Source organism: Trachurus trachurus (assembly GCF_905171665.1).
Source record: "Trachurus trachurus genome assembly, chromosome: 13".
NCBI classification, from domain to species: domain Eukaryota; kingdom Metazoa; phylum Chordata; class Actinopteri; order Carangiformes; family Carangidae; genus Trachurus; species Trachurus trachurus.
The window spans coordinates 9,529,115-9,552,760 of NC_139892.1; the positions used below are offsets into that span (position 1 = coordinate 9,529,115).

The 23,646-nt window shown below is 42.8% G+C and overlaps 1 protein-coding gene across 1 annotated transcript in view; it reads left to right on the forward strand.

The window, feature by feature from the left end:
• The window catches only part of igsf11 (immunoglobulin superfamily member 11), a 116,078-nt gene that overhangs the window by 78,673 nt on the left and 13,759 nt on the right, over window positions 1-23,646 (forward strand). Inside the window, exon 3 of the mRNA XM_083985850.1 lies at window positions 17,958-18,121. Coding sequence (XP_083841976.1) covers window positions 17,958-18,121 — 164 coding nt within the window. The remainder of the gene's footprint in view (window positions 1-17,957; window positions 18,122-23,646) is intronic.

Here is a 23,646-nt window from a genome sequence, read left to right on the forward strand (position 1 = left end):
AGGTATTTTCATCCACTAGTCAAAGGTTAAGAAAAGAGAGGCCACACAGTAAATAGATCCGTGCATTTACACTGCTCTGAGTCTATGTTAGAGCCATTTAGAGATCACGTAGATCCACAATTTATATTTGCCAACATCTGCACTCGACCCCTCTCCCACTAATCACTCTGTTTTAATAGGCAGCCCCGGCTTTCCTCACTTTCTGAGGTCTTGCATGACGTCCGCCATTCTGCGTCTTTTACACCCTCATTGATTTCCAGTCTCCTTCCACCGCGCGGCTTCGGCCCGCTCGCCCCTGCCATCGTAGATCACCCAACATTAAGGCTTCACCTTTTATATCTCTCCCCTTATATCATCCCATCCCTTACAGACACCTCGGCCTTTACGGCTCTCTCAGCCCCTCTGATTTCACGCTGATGCTTCTCTGAATTGCCACTTAGCTTGTGCTGCGAGAAAGACAGTTATTTTTTTCTGAAGATATTCTTTGGCATGGGGAGAGGTTTTTAAAGATTTATCAGCCTTTTCGATCATGCGAGCATCCGCTTTCCTTGAATCCTCCTCTTTCAACTATATGGCCTGGTCCTAAGATGTGCGAATCAGAAGCGTGTGTGCTATTACCGCCCCCTCCGACTCCACCAAAACCAACGTCTCAGTGACTGAATCATCGCAGGTTTCCATGTTCAAAAGCTGTTGGGAGCTCCTCCTGAAAGTCTTGCTCTCTTAAAGGGATAGTCTGTTGTAAGTCTGCTGACCGCTAGCTTCTCTAGTTGTAGCAACTTTAGCAATGACCACACCATAACAAACAGCGCAGTCTATTGATCCACGCGCAACCGATCAAAAAGCCACTCATAGCCACAAATAATGCTCAGAACAGCACCAAACAACACACGTCCGAGGCCGACTGGCAGCACAAACATCTGGTTTCAGCGGCCACCGGCAGGCAGTGACCACACTGACCACTCGGACCCCCCAGGTCCAGTCCTCCATTTGCGGAGAGTTGCTGCATAATGTATTACTGGAAGAGAGTGGGTGAGTTTTTTCCAGTTTCTTTTCAATAGAAACCAGTAGGGGTGGGGGAAAAAATCGATTCATGTAAGAATCGAGATTCTTATTCTCTAAGATTCTGAATCGATTCATAATCTTCAAAAATCGATTTTTTATTAATTTTCCTCCGTCTCAATACGCGCCCTCACAGCGCCGTACACAGAGCTGCAGCACGCCATGGCGCGCTCGTTAACCGCCTACAAACGTTAACTGATCTGATTTAAATGCTCGATTGAATGTCTGTGACTAGGCTTGTGTACATCAGCAACCTGACCCTCTATTGAGGAGAGAGGACGATCGCTGTTTTTTTTTTGTTTTTTTTTGCCGTTAAACACACGCGCGCTCCAGCTGAGCAGCCACATCCACTGCGCTCTGGATCAGCTGATCGGTGCTCAGGTGACGTTAGATCTTCACTTTTCTAAACTCACACAAAGTGCAGCCAAACACCAGAGAGAGGACCAGCAGCAGCAGCTCCTCTGTGGCGCTGCAGGTGAGCTGGCATGAGAGCGGGGTGCCGTCTTTTTTTATTTATTTTTTTTAGCGGCGCCTTTGTTACAGGTGATACTATATACGGCATGTGCATGAGAACTGATTTTGAATCGAATAGACAATTTTTGACAAATTTTAGACAATATTCACATCCCTTCAGTCAAGGCTTTTGAAAAGAGAGTAGCCTATAAAATCAGCTTCGTGTAGCAGTTTACTTTAAAATGGTTCAAATATATTGCTGCTAAATAAATCAGAAACATGTGATGTGCATTTTTGGGGGGGAAATATGGCTTATGATATAATAGTCTGTCATCATTCAACTTTTTCACATGGTCTGGTGTTAATAAAGCAAACTAAAAATCGCAAAAAGAAAATCAAGAATCGGTTGAATCGAAAATCGTTTTTGAATTGAATCGGTTGAACCAAAATCGATTTTAAATCGAATCGTGACCCTAAAAATCGGAATCGAATCGAATCGTGAGCCACCCAAAGATTCACATCCCTAGAAACCAGGCAAAGCTAAAAGATGTGCTGGGACCCTGTTTGTACTGTTGATGAAGTTTGGTGCTGTTCTGAGCATTATTTGTGACTATTAGTGGCTTTTTGATCGCGGTTTGCGCGTGGATCAATAGACTGCGCTGTCTGTTATGGTGCGATCATTGCTAAAGTTGCTAGAGAAGCTAGCGGTTAGCAGACTTCATCTCTCGAGGGGGGGTGTAACTCGGTGTCACAGTGCGTTGGACCATGGGTTAAACTTACGCCGGAATATCCCTTTAAAGGAAGTCCATTTAATGCCACACCCCCCTCTCACCCTAACACACACACACCTCACCAGAGATATTGAGCCACCTGCCAGTTTGCTATTTCTATGACAACACCATTTCTCTGTGCTTTGAGTGAAACGCTAAGGCTAACACATCAAGCCTTCAACATTTTAAACCCCCTTAGATGGATGTTAAGCCCCCTTAATAATACCGCGGCCTCACTGTCCAGCTCATATGGATTTTCCTTCACAGAGGGGATATAGTGCGAGAGACAGAGGGTGACAGAGGCGGAGAAACAGGGGCTGAAGAGATGGATCATGGGAGGATAATGGACAACAGCTCCCATATCTAGACCCTGAACAGACCTACATTACTGTAAGCCTCCGAGCAGCAAACATACAGTACAGTGTCTGTGTTGTATTTGGAAAAGCTGACAGGTGGGAGTGTTGGAGAAACAGAAACTCAAGTGTAATTTCAAGATACTTTCATTTTTCTTTTTCCTATTTAGAGTGGTGGGTCATCCATTAATCCCTGGGTTGGCAGCTCTCTGTCAGTCTAGCTCTTTCAAGACGGCCACAAAAAGCAGCAGAATCCATTTGCTCCTTTCTCTTTATCTAGATCACGTTAAAGCGTATTATCGTAGACACGAACCTCCGATGACATAAACGTAGATCAAACCAACTGAAAGTCAGGACTGAAAGGAACAGGCAATAAGACAACAATCACTATGAGGCTTTTTGTCAATTTAATATAAGTTGTTGTCGCTGTTAAATGAAAAGTGCCAGTTCTAGTGACTTAGAAGATCATTTAGAGGATTACGTGTTTTTTCATGGGTGGAGAGAAATCTCTTTTAGAAACTGAAAACAAGGCTGTTTGTCCAGCTCATTAGAAGCTGACATTTAGATGATGCATCGTTTGCTTTGGACAGTGACACTATTTGTTGTCGATATTACCCTACAAGTGTTCATTGCCACTTAGTTAACACAACAACAGGCAGGAGCCATTCTACTATATAATCATTAAAGCACTTTGTCCTTCAAAAAATAATTTCTGTGAACTCTTAACATGTTGAAAGCAGGATGTTTATTTATGAGTGAATATTTAATCTTGTTGTATTGCGATTTTCCTACCACGGTCATCGAACAAGGCTCTCATACAGTTTATTTACAAGTCTCACATGACCATGGACACACACACACACACGCACGTACACACTCGTGGTCGCCCTTTGAGGCCCAGGGCCAGCTCACTGCCTGTCAGTCAGGCCTGGCAGAGTCTCGGCGGACCTTCACGCGCACAGAGACGTGCAGAAAAGATCAATGGGCCTGCGTTTATTGAGCAATATACCCACCCCACCCCACCCCACCCCTTCACCCCATCCCTCCCACACACAAACACACACCTCCATCCCCACCCTCCCAGCGCAACCCCTCCTCCTCCCCCATCCCCACTACCAAGTCTCCGACCTGTACCTCGACAGCCGACGTAGTGAAGGTATTGATTTCCTCATATTAACGCAGCCCACATGAAAGGCCCCAGGCTGCAGAGGAGAGGGGAGAGAGAGAGGGAAGAGAAGAGACGGAAGGAGCTGCCGGAGATAAGAAGAGATAGGCAGGATGACGAGGAGGAGGAGGAGGGAAGGAGGAAGGAGTTTAAAGCAACGCCTGGTGCCTCTGATACTGTACATCGTGCTCAGAAAGATCCACATGTCAGATATAAGCAAGGCCTAAACTTCAGTACGCGCCGTGGCCTTTGAAATGGTAAAAAGCAAAACGAAGAGCTTGAACTTGAACCCCACATCTCATACAACTGCTGAAGTTGGATGTGATATGGTGTGACGTGTATCTTCTGGGGATGCGGCGGGTGGTAAGTTCCAGTTCTGATGAAATAAACAGTACGGTGCTATGTTAACGGTTGATATTTAGTGCGGAATATGAATCGGAGAGATATGATTATTTCCATTTTAACCACTTCTCCTCTTAGTCTCAGCTGGCCTTCACCATGGGGAACGTGTCGGGTAATTCTGATGAAATTGGACACATATAGAGTCACCAGATGTTTATTTTCATTTGCCAGCAAGGAGCTCACAGGGAGGAAGTCCTCCAGTGAGAACAAACCAGTGAAAACCTGTAAATGAGTGAATTTGAACACTCCGAAGATATGGAGAAACAGTGAAGCTGTGTTTCTAGGGGTGTATTGAAACCACAACTGGAATCCATCATGATTCTCAGTGATTCCTCTGGGAGCAGAGCCAACTCCAAACCAAACAGCCAGGTGTTTGAATGTCATATTTAAAAGATTAGAAGGCCATTTTTGGAGGAATATGGCTATAAAAAGGTGACTTTGCTTGTTCTTGGCTGCGTTTCCTTCCCTCTGGGTTTAGGGAAGCCTCATAAAATTCTCCTCAGCTGTTGTACGAGCATCCCTAAACCTGGAAAGCATGGAACTCACCTTGATATAAAGCTATACAACACCATTTGTTGGGCTATCTTGCCACCCATTAATCACTCTAGTCAGGTGAAGACTGTGGCTAAGAGGTAAGCTGTTACATAATCAGCATTTGACTCCGGCATGGTGTGGATGGAAGAAAGCAGTCGTGTTGTGGTGTTTAAAACATTAGTGTGTTTGGAGGTGGAGTGGATCTGTCCGCTATGCCTAATGGGCAGCACGTGCGGCTCCTCATTCATCAGCTGTTACTCTCTTCTGCCTTCCTTCCCTCGCACTGTCTTTTTTTTTTTCTTTCTCCCCCCCGTCATACACGCACACTCATATTCACTCATTTTCCCTTTTCATTGCAAACTCTCTCTTTGTGGAGGAGGAGTAGGAGGCGTGTTTGCCAGCCATATGGCAGTGCCAGGGGCGTCCGGAGCAGATGTGCTCGGCATTGGGGCTCTGCTCCATCGAGCACATGCATAAACACACAGGCGTGCACACATACACACACACAAGAACACACACATGCACAGAGGCTTACACAGCGCCTGTTACCAAGGAAGAGGTCACTGACTGACAACAGCATTATCTAACTCCCAAAGTGCAGCCACGCCGGCTTCACTTTGGGAGCGACAAGAGCTCCAGTGAGGAACCTCTGAGCTCTCAATGGGACGCTATGTTGAAGTCAATGAGTGCCTCCAATAATACCTTACTGAGCAATTAACAGTTGGTGTGTGTTAGTGCTGTGTTTAAATGAATAAATTAGGCAACATAAGTATATCAGCATAATAAACAAATGTGTGCATATACACTGATCAGCCATAACACTACGACCGGTATCAGTGGTGCAGCTGATCATGTGGACATATACATATGCAGTGGGGCAAAAGTCAGAGACCACTCTCCCAATGGGAAACCACTGTCACACACATTGTGGGGTATGTGTGTACACATACTGTATAACAACATTCACAACTTGTGGATAATCAGTGTATGAGGTAAACGCTGAAAAATATCAACGCTGTGAGGTTTATAGGTCTGTCACAGTTTGGTTGATAAGTTAAAGGAATATTTCAACATTTTGGCAAATTGGCCCATTGCCATAATCCCTATAGTCATAGCAGTAGGTTTGTTACCTTTAATTGTCGGTGCAAGCTATTTTTAGAACGGCAGAGCAGGGCCGCAAGCTGCTCAGAGCTACGCTACGGAGGCTAATGAGATTTCTTGGTTTCCCTCATCAAACTCATCAAATACACAAGCCAACAACTCCAAAACGCTCTGGTGGACAAGTTGTGAGCTGCACATTCACCACACTATGAGATAACAACAGAACGTTACCAGACAGAGTTGTTTTCGAGGCGAATGCAGAGACTGCTTGATGAAAAACTGCCCCTGAAGGCAACGCACATCAGCGGTTTCGCATGAATTTACCTCTAAAACAACTCTGTCTGGTAACGTGCTGTTATTATCTCATAACGTGGTGAATGTGCAGGTCACAACTTGTCCACCAGAGCGTTTTGGAGTTGTTGAATTGCGTATTTGATGAGTTTGATGAGGGAAACCAAGAAATCCCATTAGCCTCCGTAGCGTAGCTCTGAGCAGCTAGCGGCTCTGCTCCGCCGTTCTAAAAATAGCTTGCACCGACAATTAAAGGTAACGAACCTACAGTACTGCTATGAGGGATTACAACAATGGGCCAATTTGCCAAAATGTTGAACCATCCCTTTAAATGATGAATAAATCCATAATTAAATGTAAGGTATGCTCACATTGTTATGTGTAAAATACACTAATAGCCGTTGAGCTGTTCAAAGAGTTGCTTTTGACTGATCAGTGTAAGAAAACTTCTCAGTGATCAGAGTTTGGTGCTTTTGACTTCTTGGTTCCCTTGCTGTCTGGGAAACAGCCCTCACCGCCTGAAGAGAGCCGACTCAGCGTGTTTGTGTTGATTTTTTTCTCTTTTTCTTTTTTTTTTTTTTTTAAGAGCTGTTTTTTGCTGAATAGTGGGGGAAAGACGGAGGTGAATGTGTGTGTCTTCGCACGAATGTGTGTGTTACACAGCGCAGTAAAGTTTTTTTTTTTCCATTGAATGAAATGGCATGTAAATTTGACCAGTGTGCAGAATGAGAATGTAGGCTCTGGTTCCCAGTGTTTGCTGAGCCAGCTTTTGACCTACATCAAACTTCCAAACGCTGAATAACTTAGAAAGCATCACCATGCTGGTCAACACCTAGACACAAGCTCACATCAAAGGGATTGTGCGCAAAAAAAAAGGAAGACAGAAAGAAAGAAAGAAAAAAGACCACAACTCTCCACACAGAAGCACTTTTTTGAGTTTTCTCTGAATTACCATTTCAAATGTACTTCAGTTTATTATTTACATCTGATTAGAAGAAGTAGTCCAGAGCTGGTTGAGACAGAAATTAAAGCAGATTGAAGGAGTGCAATAATCAGAGGTCTGTGGTGTGTTCTTGATGTTGTTTAGTGTCCATATAAGTCCTTTTCCATTTGGAGGCTTCAGCTCTGATGTAATGTCACACACATTATTTGTTATGCAAGGAGGAGGCTGAGCTCGGCTGTTATTGGAAATGCTTATGTATTGTCAGACAATAAAATCTCATAATATAATCTGAGTTCTCAAAATGACTTACAGTACCTTATGTGCGTATTTGCGATGCTATTTATAAGCAGTGCTTCTTTGAAAGTGGGAGATGATGGGAAATGTCTGTTTAATAAAAAAACAAATCCATGTCAGCCCACTCCCCCTCTTCTTCTGTTTCTAGATCAGCCGAAAACAAATGCTTCAAAAGATGACTGTGCTGATCTATAAATGGCGTCACTAAATGAGACAGCAGTGTAAACAAAAGGCCCTTCTAAATGGGATTCAAATGGCTTTTTGAAGGGAATCAATAGTTGTTGATATTTCTTCTCTAAATGACAACATGCATCACTTGGCCGGTCGTATGTCATGGCAGAGTCAGCTGAGAGCAGCTGTCCACGGGGAGAGCACAAACCTTTGTGGCACTGGGGGGGCAAAAAAGTTCAGGGGAAATGTGTGTGTGTGTGTGTGTGTGTGTTTGAAGACAGCTGGTGAAAAGCAACCACTTGGTTCTCGGTCCTTTCAAATATAGCACAAGTTTGTTGAGACTGATCTTGAGTGTGACAGTAACTGTTATGTCTCAGTTTAAAATCCAAAACACAAGCTTTTTGGCGAGACACTACAGGCAAAAACAATGTTTTTTCATGCACTGGTCAATTTTGAGATTTTGGGCTATTTTTCCTCCTTAACATGTCTTCTTTCATAAAAGTCAAAATAAATGGTAGAAAATCCACATTAAGGTGTTCATCTTACTTCATGTTGTCTCTTCCGTCAGTAGATTTCTCCTAAATTCACCAAAAGTTAGCAGCTACTGTGACATACTGTGCTGTGCTTGTTGTCTGACCCATGTCATGTCAGGTATCATTGTAAAGCTCTCTCTCCTGAACAACGATATAGGCTCCAAAAATGGTAATTTCCTCCGTATCCACAACCAATCATAAAAGTATGATTTACATTAACAATCTATGGAATTTTACAGTACAAGTCTTTAAAGGCTGTTTTCTCAAAATGAGTTTTTCCTCAGACTCTGAACCCGAAATCTCCACTTCAGCAGCACTTACTGACACCAAACCTTCCAGTTTTATTCCTGATTCTGAAGGTTTTTACAGAGGGGATTGTTGACATATCATTCAAAGCCATTCCTAAAAACATGGCGAAAATCCCCTCTGTAAAAACTTCTGACTCTAATATGTCAACAAAATAAAAGAAGAATTTTGAAAGTGGCTTTATCCATTTTTCAGATTCCGGTTCTGGAAATGTATGTAAATTAGCGCATAATTCATCAGATATTGTCTCATTTACATATTTAAACATAAAATTTGACAAAACTTGTAATACAAAAAAACATTTGTCTTAATGTAAGTGATAAACTTGGGAAGTTTCATGGTGATATCTGTTATTTTAAATTTTTACCCTATTCACCTGTAGTGTCTCCCCTTAAATAGTAAAAAAAAAAAAAAAAATTGAATATTTGTATCACACAATTATATGTATAACTTCTCTAATGCCTTTAATTGATAGCACAGTCGAGAGAGAGATTTATCTGTATTCACCCAGGCATTAGGCCCCCACAGTTCAACTCTTATGTCTATCACTGCACTGTGCTATATAAACACTTTTACTGTAGGACTGACTGAGGTCAAACAACTTCAACAACAACAACATGAAGCAGGGTGTAAACACTGGTTTAAAGACGGTTTATAACACAGATGCTATTGATATGATCTCCAGCTTCACTTAAACCTATTTTACTGTATTACATTTCTGTTAAAAATAAAGATTTATCTAATATCCGACACACAATTTCCTTAAAATGCAGCCAATTAAATGTATCTGAAATCAGCTGTGGTGTGGGATTTTGCTCCACCGCATCCCTCTGATAGTACACACAAGTGGTGCTGAGTTGAGCAAGGGTTCATGGTGAAGGTGAGCCACACAGGGACTCAAACAGAAGATAAATCATTACAGGCCCTTATTGCGGGAGAACCGCGCTGACCAAATCACCCGTGGAAGCGCTGCAGCTCCCAGGTGTCCCGGCCGGTGTTGGCGGGCTTAACATCACTGTCTTCATTTGGAGAACTACTACTGCAGAGAGGGGGAGGAAGGCCGAGAGAGAGAGAGGAGGAAGGGGGGAGAGATCAAACCAGGCTGAGTGAGTGGGAAAAGAAACAAAGAAAAGAACAAAGACGGGTAAGTCGATGCAGAGAAAGAGAGAGAGGGGGGGGGGGGGGGGGGGGGGGGGGGGGGGGGGGGGGAGAGCAATCGCTGCCTACAAGCCAATTACTAACGAAGGGCCATCAGACAAGGTTACCTTAGGCTAAACGCTATAGTTCCAGGAATAGTCCTCGAGTATTATCAGCTGGCTGGTGCTGCGAGGCTCTGGCTGGATGAGTGAGAAGCTTAGACTGTATTTGTGTTCACCTGTGCCGTGCAGACAGTGGAGACGGTGCCAGGAGTCTGGCCGTAGCCTGCAGCAGACATGGAGGACGTGGAGGGAAACGGTGCCATGTTTCCACAACACAATAGTTTCAGGGTCCAGAGGTGCAGCAAGCATCTATGGAAAACTGTATGTGCTACGTATACATGTGGGACCTCAACAAACTGGTCTACGCGGGGGTTTGTTTTGATTGATTTGACCTTTGAGATGATTTCATCTGTGTCTGTGTCAAGTAAAAGAAAACACTGTGGGAATTCTGCAGTTTTTTTACGCCCTTGATCGCTCTAACTCACCTCTACACCCACACATACCAGATGTGCAGGTGCCCTTTGCTGCTTGGCTTTGGCAGAACCAGGCCATTGTCACCCAGCGAGAAAAGGGACTTGAGAATGGCAGCTGCCAAATAGCAAAACAAAGCGTCATGCCAATCATGTCATCTTACTGGCGGATCAGTATGCTTGCCAGTATGTTGGGTTTTTTACGTGCAGACACTGTGACAGGTTTGCCAAACATGCAAGTCCGCCAGCGAGTGGAGACGGTATGAAGGCTGCGAGGTGGCTGCTGGCTGACAGGAACAAGAGTCTGTTTCTTTGGGGAAATCCAGGTCTGGTTCCTCAGCTGTCATTAAAAACAACATACAGCAACAACATGTGCTGGGAACTTGTAAAACAGCATGCTTTTATTTTTATTTTTTATTTTTTTTATTCTTGGTATGCAGTATGACCAAGTATGTCAGCAGTGTTTTCGATTAGTGCTGTATATTTGTGATTGGTGTACGCCACTGAAGTTGGTACTTGATGTTTTTTGGACATTGTGTGTGTGTGTGTGTAGCTGTGTCCAGGGCTGCATGTGCAGAGCCATCTGTTTGCTGCTTTAGCAGTAGTCTTCCAGTGCCCGGGCTTATCTGTGCACGAGGGCAGTGGCCTACTTCAACCTTCTGCTTGCTCAGTGCACACAGCCGAGCACGCTGGTTTGATCACCCGTCAGCTTGTTCACAATAACTTTCCCTCTGTTCATTTGCATTAACAATTACTCTTGGGCTTGTGGCATAAGAGAAGATATTCCTCTTTATGAAGTAACTCACTTTTTGGAAACGGCGATTCGTGACACTTTAAATTATGTTTTGACTTCCTGTGAATACATATCTCGATATTACAATTACTGAATTGTTTTTTGGTATGATAAAAACTAATATTACCACTTTGTTTAGATGAGAGTGCAAGTTTGAGTACAGGGTTTGTAGGCTAATTGCGCAAAAACAGCAGTCAGCTGCATCATCCCAAACAAGCTGCCTCATGAGGAGCCAGTGGGGATGTGCTGCTCCTCATGTGATGTATGCTTGTTTGTGTACAGCATGTGACCAGGCTAAGGAGTGCATATTATTTATGTAATGTAAATAATATGAAACATTTGGTGTGTTAACCATGCTTTTAGCCTCATGCCGCCTGTATGTGGGCTACCAGGCCTTGCATTTATAGTAGCAGTGCATTAGGAGAGCGGTAAGCTGGACTAGTCAGACTCAGTACAGTTCAGAGGAGAGTATTAAGCTATGTAGGCTAGTCAGTGGGCCCTGTTCGGGAGTTGGCTGTGGCTAATAGGTCAACTAGGATGGGCAGGGCAGGGGATGAGGGCGAGGATGAGCAAGAGATTTTTAAGGCTCTTTCATTGGATGAGGGTTTGCTGGATGGGCTGAAGAGGGAAAGGAAAGGAAAAGAGAGGAAAGGAAATGAGACTCACAGCGGATGCATGATATGAGTTCCCTTTGACCCAACACAGTCAGTATTTATTTGATCATAAAATCATAATTAAACATGAAGCACAACCTTTGAACCAGTAGAGTGCATGCACGCAAAAAAGCAGAAAGTTCCTGTTGTTGGCAGAGAGTGTTTGTGCTCTGTACACAGTAGACGGGGCCAACGTTTGCCTCTTTGTGAAATATGAATGAGGACCTTTTATAATGTGGTCTCTATGGACCGTGGTTATAAACAGGCCTGTCCTAAAGGTTAAGTTTGTTTACTCTGATGTGTAACATCCTCTCGCAGCCTTATCCAGCGAAAGTGAGTTACAGCTTATTACTATCACATGTAGCTTGAGTGCTCAAAAAAATAACATTTTTATGTTTTTGACAGTATAGTTTCTCATTATCTTTCTTGTCAATACTGTATTTGAGAGGACTGATGAACTCTTAAAGGGACATTGTGTAGGAATTACTCCCATCTAGCGTTGCAGTTGTATATCGCAAGCAACTCAATCGTATTTTTCATGCTGCATTCACGTGAAATTGGGCAGACGGCAGACGGATGACAGCCGCTGCACGTAACGGCATAAAGTAAACAAGCCTCTATGTAAACAAGTGGTCCGTCAGCACGAGGCAAACAATACACATGGCAATATGTTGTCATGGCGGTGTGGTATTGTTTACCTGACCCACGTTTTACCGGCTTTCTCTCGACTTCTGTGACTAAAATGACATCTGGTTTGTTAGCGATGGCCGTCTGCCCGACTGCTATTATGAATGATATGAACGGCAAATTCAGAGCTTATCGGAACACTTCAGTTTGTTGATGGGGGTGATTACTGTTTAATGAAAAACATACTTTTGAACGAAATAATCAATTTTCATGAATAGATAACAGGAGAAGCTACACAATGTCCCTTTAAATATGAACTGGACCGATGAACAGCTATATGCAGCCAGCACCTACAGCTTTAGCCTTGCATAGATGATAAATGAATGAATGAATGAATGAAAGATAACAAATAAATGATAAATAGGCTACAGTATGTGACTAAATCTAGTGGGAAAGCCATTTACTTGTTCCCAGTTGATGCTAACTTAAGCTAACCAACTCTTGGCTGCAGTTTCATACTTTATGTGAAGATATGAAGGTGGTGTCTCCCTATTTAACTCTTAAAATCTCTCAAAATTAAAAAAAAAAAACAGAGTGCCACACACTACTCGGAAACATTAGGAAGGATCTGGAACATTTCCTTTGAAGCTAACCGTTAGCACAGGATGATAAATGAGTTGGTTGGTGACTTTATTTTTACCTCAGCAGTGCTTTGAGCGCGGTGCTTGATGAGTTGCTATCGAGCAGCTGGGTACACTACCACGCCACCTGAGTTTCACACGGATGTCTTTGCTCGCTCGTTGGTTCGCCTTGGTGCCTCACAGGCAGTGGCAACATCACAGGGTCGGTCGGCCACGTATACACGAACACACGGCTCATCGCGAAGCCCTCGGGTCCGCGGCAAGAGAACGGGACACAGAGCTCCATCCGTGTGTGGGCACAGGTGTCGGTGCACATTGAATCCACGTGTAGGTGTGTTTGTGATTTCATGGTAGCTATTAGTATTTTTTATTGTCCTTGCAGTGAATTCACTTCTAAGCCTGAACTAAAGGAGCTGCAAAGGCCGAAACGAAATTCTAAAAAGATGCAGATTAAACATGAAATGTGATCAGAGCTGCCAACTGTCACGCCTGAAGCAGGAGGAATATGATTTTATGCTCAATCTCTCATCGCTCCCTCTTAACTCTTCCCATCGCACTTCCTAAGAAGTCTCACACTTGGAGAAAATGCTGCTGACAAAAGGTGGATAACACACTTGAAACTGACCGACTGACATTTTTAACATTGCTTTCTGGCTTAAATTTGAATATTGGTGGTAGGCTACAGTTTGGAAAATGGCAAAAAAAAGGGGGAAAAAGTAGAAACTTGGAGACAACAGGAAATTCTTTGCAACCTGCAAAAAGGAAGAAAAACGAAGTGATTTATCTTACTTTTACATATGTATCACTGTTTGTCCTGCTGTCCCTCTTATGCCAGACTTTTACCCACAATCATCAATCAACTTACTTAAACAATATGTTCGGTGTGTGTATGCATATATGTGTGTGTGTGTGTGTCCTAGGCTAGCCCACCCAATGAAGCTGTGCCAGAGGCTCATCACATCACAGCATCGGGGGCATCTGTTTGAAACTGAAATAAAAGTAAAGCCTATGAATAAAAGAGCCACATGAATAAAAAACACAGGATGCAAATTACTTGCCAAGCAGGGATTGTCTGTGCGTGTGTGTGTGTGTGTGTGTGTGTGTGAGAGAGAGAGAGAGAGAGAGAGAGAGAGAGAGAGAGAGAGAGAGAGAGAGAGAGAGAGAGAGAGAGAGAGAGAGAGAGAGAGAGAGAGAGAGAGAGAGAGAGAGAGAGAGAGAGAATGAGTGGAAGTGTTGTATTCACCCTGCATTGGTTCTCCATCCCATCATGGTTGCATTGAGTGAGACACACACACACGCGTCGCGCACACACATACAGAGAGCAGCTTCCCTGCTCTCTGAGGTGTATGGTTTTCTCATACATTAATCAACAGCAGTTTTGACACTTGGCTCTCGAACGAGGAGACGGAGCTGTTTTCATGGAGCCACGCTGTTGGTTGGTTTCTCTCCGTCGTTCCACAAGCACTGCTAGCGCTGCCTGGGGTGGCTTCATCGCTTAGGCCTCTCTGGAAACAACAGCGTTCACCCCTCTTTATCCTTCCTCTTTCTGTCTTTTCGCTGATTTGTTTTTCTCACTCCTCTCTCCTCCTTTCTCACAGCGCATCGCTCTCCTATTACTCTTTTGCCCCTCTGCTCAAACTTTTCTTTCCACAGTCACATCACGTCTTTAACTCTCCTCTGTCATCCCCTTTGTTACTTCCTCCCTCGTCACTTCAGATCAGCACATTGTTCATTGAGCTGAGCTTCGTAGTTAATTTCAGATGCTGCTCATTTCATGTCTGACAAATATGATGTTTTTTATTTTGCACAGCAAGTCTCTCAATTTTTGTCACTTTATTGATGTGAAGATCAAAAACACACAAAAAATAGGATATGAGGGGAAAAAACTATTTCCCTTTTATCTCTTGAGATATTATCATCCATTCACAAACAGGAAATGCCAATCTTATTTTGACACTCTTCCCAAAAACCACCAGGGAGCTCCTGTATGTGAATGTGTGAAGCTCAGTTGCACTGATAATTTGCCAGTTATCTAAATTTAGTTAAAGTTGAATTAGCAAATCAATTCTGAAATAGCTGCTACAATCAAAAATATTTTCCTTCTTTAATTCTGGTCTGTGCGTCACTGACATTGAAGTTAAATCTTTTAAAAGTGCTCATAAAAAGAGGATGTAAAAGTCGTGGGAATAACGCACCACAGTGATGTGATAAAAGGTGACAGAGCAGCGTTTATCCACTGAAGGTATATATAACTCTTGGCACAAGATGGTCAGCATCAAGAAGAGCTATAGCATCAGTGAGTTTTGTGCTGTTTCTTGTCAGTCAGTCTGGTCTGGGCCGTGCTGAGCTGCGCCTCAGGGCAGCTCGGGGGCTAAAAGTGAGTTTGACAGAAAAACGGATAGACTCGGTGGGTAAACCCGGTGAGATGGACGCCTCATTTGCATCACACCTTTGCACTTGAAGCTGGGAGATATGATGAAGGCTGCAGAACTCAGTGTTACACTCAGCCTTGGGCAAGAATAATAAAGGAACATGTTAGAAAGAAACAAAACAGGTGGGGAAATATAGAAGCAACTGCTTCAAGGCCCCGGCCAGATTCACCAAAAACATTGTCTAGCTGATTTCAATCTGGCCTTCTGCATTGTGTTTCTCGGTACCGACTGCCCCAGGTGGGGTTCGAACCCTGGTCTCCTGCATGGCGGGTGATGATGGAAACCGTTTTGCCAAGAGCTCGATGAGCGCTTGGCAGCAGGTTTGCACGTCCTTTATGGGTGAGTGAGTGCACCTCCGTTATTGCACTTTATTCTGCTTGTGGTTGGATCAGATCATCAAAAGAGCACAGCCACAGTGGTTGTACTGCATCATATATGTATTTTGGTTTGGACATTTTTTTTATCTGTGTGGCCATATTTGACAATGAGTGTCTCAGCTTTCAACCCTCACGTATAAAACCCTGCTCATTTTGTGGAAGAGTGGCTGTCTACCGGACATGCCTCATGAGCGCAGCCCAAGAGTTAGCTGTAAAGCTCTGGCACAAGTGTGTGCAATAATGAGGCAATGCCAAGCAATGCCTCAGTGAAGACGCCGGGGTCTTTACATGTGTCCCTAAAGGGCTACCATACATGTCACAAATGACATACGCTGATGAGTTTGACTATAGTGGGTGGTATGTTTGTGAGTCAAGAGGGCATATGTGCATGCTTGATGTAATGTGTATGTTTATGTGTGTGTGTGTTCCTGTTTGGTCTTGGGAGCTTACAGGCACTGTGCGCAGAGGTTCCCTAATCCAGTGTTTTGAAATGAGCCCTCCAGCTGTTGTGGGGTTGAGAGACTGCTGCCTTGGAGGAGGCTTAGAGATAAGATGCTCCTTCTATCTTCATTCCTCCAGGATCTTTCTTTCTTTCTTTCTTTCTTTCTTTCTTTCTTTCTTTCTTTCTTTCTTTCTTTCTTTCTTTCTTTCTTTCTTTCTTTCCTTCCTTTCCTTCCCTTCATCCCTTTCTCACACGCATTTCGTTGAGGTTGTAACCTTTTATATGAACTTCCCCCCCCTTGTCGCCGCTAATCCTCCAATAAGAACATAGATTGATTGTGCGCAGGAAGTGAACATTGCGCACACAGAGGATAGAGGACAATCAGATTAGAGTCGTGAGCTAAGAGTTTCTTATTTATTGTGTTTATACTCATGGTCTGAGATTGGAGATGTCATAAGGGATGATTGAAGCTCATTAGCTGCGTCGTTGTGACGTATATGCACGGCTTAACACGCAGACTTATTATTTCAGCAATTGAGTTGCAGCAAGGATCTGCTACTGTAAATGATACATATTGACATTCCAGGGGAATATAATGCCTTTAAGTGAAATTGCTTGCATAATTTATGTGAAGTCTTTTCATGAATATATCTCTTATAAACCGTAGCCGAGCGGAGCGGTTCAAGCGCTGCCTATCTCCCTTAGTGCCGGCAGTGAGCCTGCAGGCAGGGCGCGCGGCGTCTGCCAGCAGAAGGGGAAGCGTAGGAAGTCCAGCAGGTTTCAGACAGACAGAGAGGGAGCAACAGGCAGTCTGTCAGCTAGAAGAGGATGGTGATATGCAAAACCTCAAATTCAGCTGAAATTCATTTTCAAATTGTCAGCAGATAAGCAGAATAAAATAAAAAAAAACAACCCAGATAACATGGTCGTATGCACATACAGTATATTTTGTTGTGCAAGGTGGCCATTGCTTACACTAAGTTGGTTCCTGCATACCACATACATGCTGGTGGTTTCTGTGATTGGCTTATGGCATGATCATCATCTTACATTATCATTAACAAGGACGATTCACAGGACATGATCAATTATCTGTAATCATATCACTGCCATCATCCTCCTCACCAAGTTTAGATAAGATTACTTCCCACTGGGCTTTTTGGACATGGATGCATGCTTGTGGGGGAGATCTAACTTAATTTAGGCTGTAATGTCTTTAGCTGGTCTAGAAATAGGATGCAGCATTTAGATATTTGTCTCTGTGGGTCTGTTGCAGCTGACAGCTCAGTCCAGATGAGGAAAGCAGCTCCTTAGTTGGTGATGGTTAACATTTGTTGCACCAGAGAACATGCGTGGTTGTTTAGTGCACAGTGTACGCACGGGAAGCAGCGAATAGTATTCAAAATAACCATTACTATCCCCACTTGTCATGTTCATTTTGTATGTATTGATACAGCCTGTTTTCCCATGAAAGCAGCAAGAGGCAAGTTGTTTTAGGAAATGAATAACTCAAGAGACAGCTGATCTTGTTTCTCCATATAACTCTTACATATTTCATGTGATCCTTCACAGTGTGGTCTAGATGTTTGTTTAGCTGCTGAGAGCATTTCAAAAAGAGGAGCTCAGTTCAGATATCATGTTTGTTTTGCCGTATGAAGATGAAAAGGCGGCGCAGAGAGGACGCATCCAGAGATTAAACATGACTTTTTGCTTTCCGAAATATATTTAGGTTCTAGATGGCAGAGGTTCTGCTGATTATTACTTGTATTTATAGACCTATACTTCTGTTCTAGTCCAGTTTCTATCACAAACCGCAATGATAGTAGTATTTGTTGGGAGTCGTGACCACCTTTTCTGCTCTTTTCTGTCCTTTTGTTTTATTTGCTTACACTTTATGTGCTGTATATGCGACAAGACTCTAATCGCTGCCTCCTCCTTTCTCCTGCAGTGTGTGTGCGGGCGCTGGATGTGACGGTGTCCCAGAGCAGCATCCAGGTGGCGCGCGGCCAAGCAGCCGTCCTGCCCTGCTCTTTCACCACCAGCGCCGCCCTCAACAACCTCAACATCATTTGGATGGTGATCCCGCTGTCCAATGCCAACCAGCCAGAACAGGTACAGTTTGCACATCGCTGATGCACTCACAGTGACAGAGCGAGAGAGCAGCCCCCCTTGAAAATAAAAAAATAAAAAAGCGGGTTGGATAAAAGAAGTGCTACAAAACATATCTTTGATATTTTGGACTCAGCAAAAAAAACACTGAGTATTGATGTGGTGGTTGTAATTATGCAGAAGTTCGGGCTGGTTGAGTCTGCAGAGAGGCAGAGCTGCTGTGTTCTATTTTGAGACACACTGAGAAGTCTATTCTGCTGCCAGATGTGTGCATCTCTAACTTAATCTTTTAACGCACCATTACCGTATATGCATGCATCATGTGGACGGCCCGACACCAACCTCTCAGTCAAAGCAGGTATACGTGACTTCACTCTTGATCTAGTAGTAAGGTGTGCTCAGATGCAGCGTAAAGAGAATGTCAGAGGTTGCACAAACGCGTAGGAGAGTCAGTGAAACAATCCAGCATCAGGCGAATAGAGACACAGATTGAGGTAAGTGACCCAAATTCAAACCAAAAACACATTTGTTCTAGTTTGACAACTTGAGAATTGAGAAATTAGCACAATACATCCGCAGAGAGGATCGCTGAGGCTTGAGGGACCTCAAGGAAGGAAAGGAAAAGAAAGGAAACCAATGCTACTGTAGCAAGATACGTTAATCTGTAATATGCCAAATGTGCAATAATACAGACTGCAAGTAAATTTTGTGCAAATACAAAGACATGAAATTTCTCTTTCTGGTGCATCTGAATGCACCTTTACGATATTGTAAGTTTGTAAGTGATAGATATTAGATAATTATAGTGATATAGACATAGTAGCAAGCTTAAGGTGTGTCCATAGTGTGGATTATTCATTCTTCCAGTTCTGTTGCAGCCTACAGGCCTGCAGCGCCATGTGGCACTTCTCTAGCTTTAAAACAAAGCTCATTTGATTCTCCTTCATATTATTCGGGAGCAGTGATCACAGTTTAATTTGCACTCCAAAACACAGCATGATTTACACTTCAGTGGTGTCTTTTTGGCACTAATTGTGTCTCACCGGCTTCTCACCACCACTTCGTCCCTTCCTGGCCTGCTACTCTTATTTATTTGCTGTTTTTCTCTCACCTTCCCTCCTTCCCTCCCTCCTCTCTCTCTCTCTCTGTCTGTCTGTCTGTCTGTCTCTCTCTCTCTCTTTCTGTCTCTTGCACTCCTCCTCCCCCCTTTGCGGACTTCTGTGATTCCATTTGAGTTGTTTAACATGCAGCTGCAGGCCGTACAAGCTCACCTGCCTCCCTTCACTTTGAACTCCGGCGCTGGTCGGCCGTCCAAATAATACAATCATCTTCTGCACTAATTATCTCACGCCCACGACAGGCTCTAGATCGCAGCTGTTCTCACCACACACACATATATACACACACACACACACACACACCAGGACACAAACACACATGCACACAGACAAACTGGCATGAGACAGACTGCTGGTCCAAATGCAGCACATCTCCCAATGACTTTATATATCTGCATATCTCTATATATTTATATACATATCTACTGGCTTCACACATACAGGCATACATGCAAAGTGCACAATTACTTTGAAAACACAGATGCATGTTTCCACACATCCAGAAATGCACATGTCACATGTAATGCTCTCGTGTGCACACCTGTGGATAAAGGCTAACACTGTTGTCTTCACACATACACACAAAGAAACTCAAAACAACAGCGAACAAAGCCATGCACAGTGTATAGGCACTTACTCACGGATGGATGCATGTGACTTTTAGATGACAGGCGAGTGAAGATGGGAAGTGATACATGTAGAAGGCTGCATCACATTGTTGTCATGCTATACCGTCTCAGTACATATATACAGTAGTGAGGTCCATACAGGCTCCATACCTGGAAACACTGGGCGCATTTGCACACATACAAGTTTTAAAGTGCAGAAATGAACACTCACACACACAGGCTGAACAGTCAACACACAAGAAGAAACTAATATTGAGCAAACTATAGCTCTGCCATCGGGATGTGTGCGTGAAATTGGTGAGCTGTCTAAAAAGTGAGTGAAGAAATAAAGTGCTGCGTGGGGGGCGACAGAACAAGTACAAGGTCATTTTTAGAGGAAGAGAACGTCATGAATGATTACAGCTGATGCTAAAAGCCATTAAGAATTACTGAACAGAGCTCTGTACACTTCCACACTCTCACAACCTGTGTTAGCACTTTAGTTCTAGCACTCGGACCGGTCCGATCTGTCTCCGCTCACGGTTTTTGAACCCTCAGTTTAGATGAGACTGCGATAAAAGGCGCAGCTGATTAAGCTTTGTCAGAAGAGGAGATGATGTGGTATATATGCTTGACTTGGCATGTTGTTTAAGATCTCAACCTGTGCTTTACAGCCTGGAGCCGACATGGCTGACTCCACACAGTACACACCATAGAACTTAATGAGTCATATCTTTTGTTTATGAGTGCAGGAAGTGCATCACCCTGCTGCATCTGGACTCTGCTTATGGAATTAATACAAGGAAAGACAGATGATGCAGTTACAGTTAAAAGGTGTGAACTACAACACTACCAGTGTAAAAATAATAATAAAGTTATTTTTATTATGTGGGTATTTAGCCCAGAAAACTATGTTTTGTATAATTTGAACGATTTAAACAAGCTGGTATTCTTGGTCTTCATATCGAGACAGGCAGATATGTTGGCACAGCAGAAGACGATAGAATTTATAATTTATGTGACATCCAAGAGGTGGAGAATGAAAGTCATTTTGTGTTCTACTGTCCTTTTTATGACTCTATAAGACAAAAATTGTTTAGTAAGGTAGATCCAAATAACAAATTTGTGTGGTTAGATGATGCGGAGAAGCTCATTCATTTTTCTATACCGCTTATCCTGCACTAGGGTCACGGGTGAGCTGGAGCCTATCTCAGCTGACTTCGGGCGAGAGGCCGGGTACACCCTGGACAGGTCGCCAGTCTATTGCAGGGCTAACATATATAGACAGACAACCATTCACACTCTCATTCACACGTATGGGCAATTTTTAGAGTTAACCTAACCTGCATGTCTTTGGTCTGTGGGAGGAAGCCGGAGTACCCGGAGAGAACCCACGCATGCACGGGGAGAACATACAAACTCCACACAGAAGGGCCCCATCTTTTTCTGTTGAATATATTTGCATTTTCTTTATTTCTTGAAAAGGCTTGGGCAATGAGATGAAGAGCGATATATAGTTGAGTACTGAAAGTAATCTGAAATTGTTTATTTATGTCACACCTGTGTGGCAGGTAACACCAACAGGAAGGACTGTCTAGTCTTTTTTCTTGTATTTGTCATTAAATGTGTCTTGTAATCCCAGGATGGGCCACAGTGGTAGCATGACACGAAAAAAAAAATCATTAATTAATTCATTCATTCTAACAATAGATCAGCTACCACTAAACTAAATCCCCCCAAAATAAAAGACCTTATGAGTTGCTTTTCCTTAAGAACACTAGCAGCTCGTAGTAATGTGTAAATAGATTCAGAAAAAATAAGAAAGTAAAGTATTCTGTTGTAAAGCTACATGTTATACCATAATTCTAGTCTATTGAAGGATTCAATAGCTCTCTGAGGACAATTACAATGAAATTATGACATTGATGACGTGAAGTCGAAAACCTGTTATTATAATTCGTAATTATTGCTTTATGTATATTATGAATTGATTTTTTTTTAAACTAAATTGCCACTGTTGTAATTGAAATATGATATTTATGATCAAATCCATATTTAGCACTCAACCTTTAACCACAGTGTCACCGTTCAAAGGTCAGTCTTGCTGTTTGTTTACTCTGATTACCTGATGCACTGAGCTCCAGTTTACAACATGAGCATGTGTCTAAGGGGAGTGTGTGTATCGTATGTGTGTGTTTCAGTGTGTGTGTGTTTGTGTGCAGGTTCACGTGCTGTTTTCTGTGGATGTAATCTGTGATCAAATGTCCTGACCCTTTTCCTCTGGGCTGTGAGGTGTGAGATAATCCTCACACACACACACACACACACACACACACACACACATTGGACAATGGTTTTATGTTTCAGAGCTGTTGTTTATCCTCTTTAAACGTTTTGCTGGATATTGTTATTTATACTCTAATAAAAGCTCCAGGTTCTCTCACATCACCTGTGAAACTGATTCTGAAAACTTTTGTAGTTGCGATGGTTAAAAGAGCTGGTATATCACAAAATGATATGCAGCTCTACAGAGAGTTCCCCTCACTCGTACGGCTGCTAGTTTAATATTGTCAGTGCCTGAAACCCTTTACAATCCAATTTTACCACGTATTCTCCCTTCCTCTAGTTGATGAGAGAAAACTTTTATCACTTCAGGAGTGATGAAAACTTTTACCAATGCCATTTCTAAATCATTTTCAAGTGTGAAAAATAAATTAAATATGTTTTCATAAGTTCCTGGAGAGGGAAGTGTTGATTTATATACAGTATTTATTTTTTTTATAAAACCTCACATAGTGAAAAACTACGCAGTTAGAGTGAAATGAGGCTGTAGTGAAATTGAGGTCATAGAGAATCTGTGGTGCAGAAATGATGTTAATCTGTAATTGAGAACATCTGTCATCGTATTTTAGATGATCAGATTCCGATCCTTATCTGAACCAAACAATCTGCCAGAGGGATGGATAAAATAGACATTGCATTCATATACCCCTCCGAATGTGACCTCTTTTTCTCCTGTTTGACACTTTCTGTGCAAAAGTTCCCTGGACACATCAAAGAAAACGAACAAGGACCAATTTCAGACCAACTCAAAGATGGCATGTTTGTCTGTGACTGGGAAAGCACCCTGCGGAAAGCCTGAGGGAGGGGTTAGACTGGCATTAATTAATCAATTATACCTTAATAATGTGGTTCTTTTTGTATTAATCAGCAAAGAAGGATCAAGTGCACTGTCATTTTCACCAATGGGATGTCCAAGTGTCTTTCCTCTGGAGGTCCTGCCTGTCCTGTGATAAAACTCATTGCTTGTGTGCACAATGACGTCCAACTTCACAAGCCATACTTTTTGTTTTTGCCCACAGTCTATTGGATGTGACAGCATTACAAAATGATGTAGCACTTTTCAGCAACTGAATTTTCTTCTGCACCTACGTAACACAGGTTCAGGTTCAGGTTACTTTATTTGTACAGATTTTGGTTTGCGGTTTGACAGTATAAGGCATCAAAGTTACACAGTCTCAGACACCATGCAGGATAACTCATGATAATAAGATAAAAGATGAAAACAATAATAAAAAAAAGTGCTCCAGGGCAAATCAAAAATGTTATATATGTCATAAATACAAATTGAAAACAGCTGAATGTCAGAAGAACACCCTGAAATAAATCTCTCTAGTCTGAATAATAAATAATTAACACAAGCTCCAATGAGATTTTGTGCAAATCTACAGCTTGTTTTGTCAGTGTGATGACAGCTGGAATGAAGCTGTTTTTATAGCACCAGATTTTACACCTTGAAACA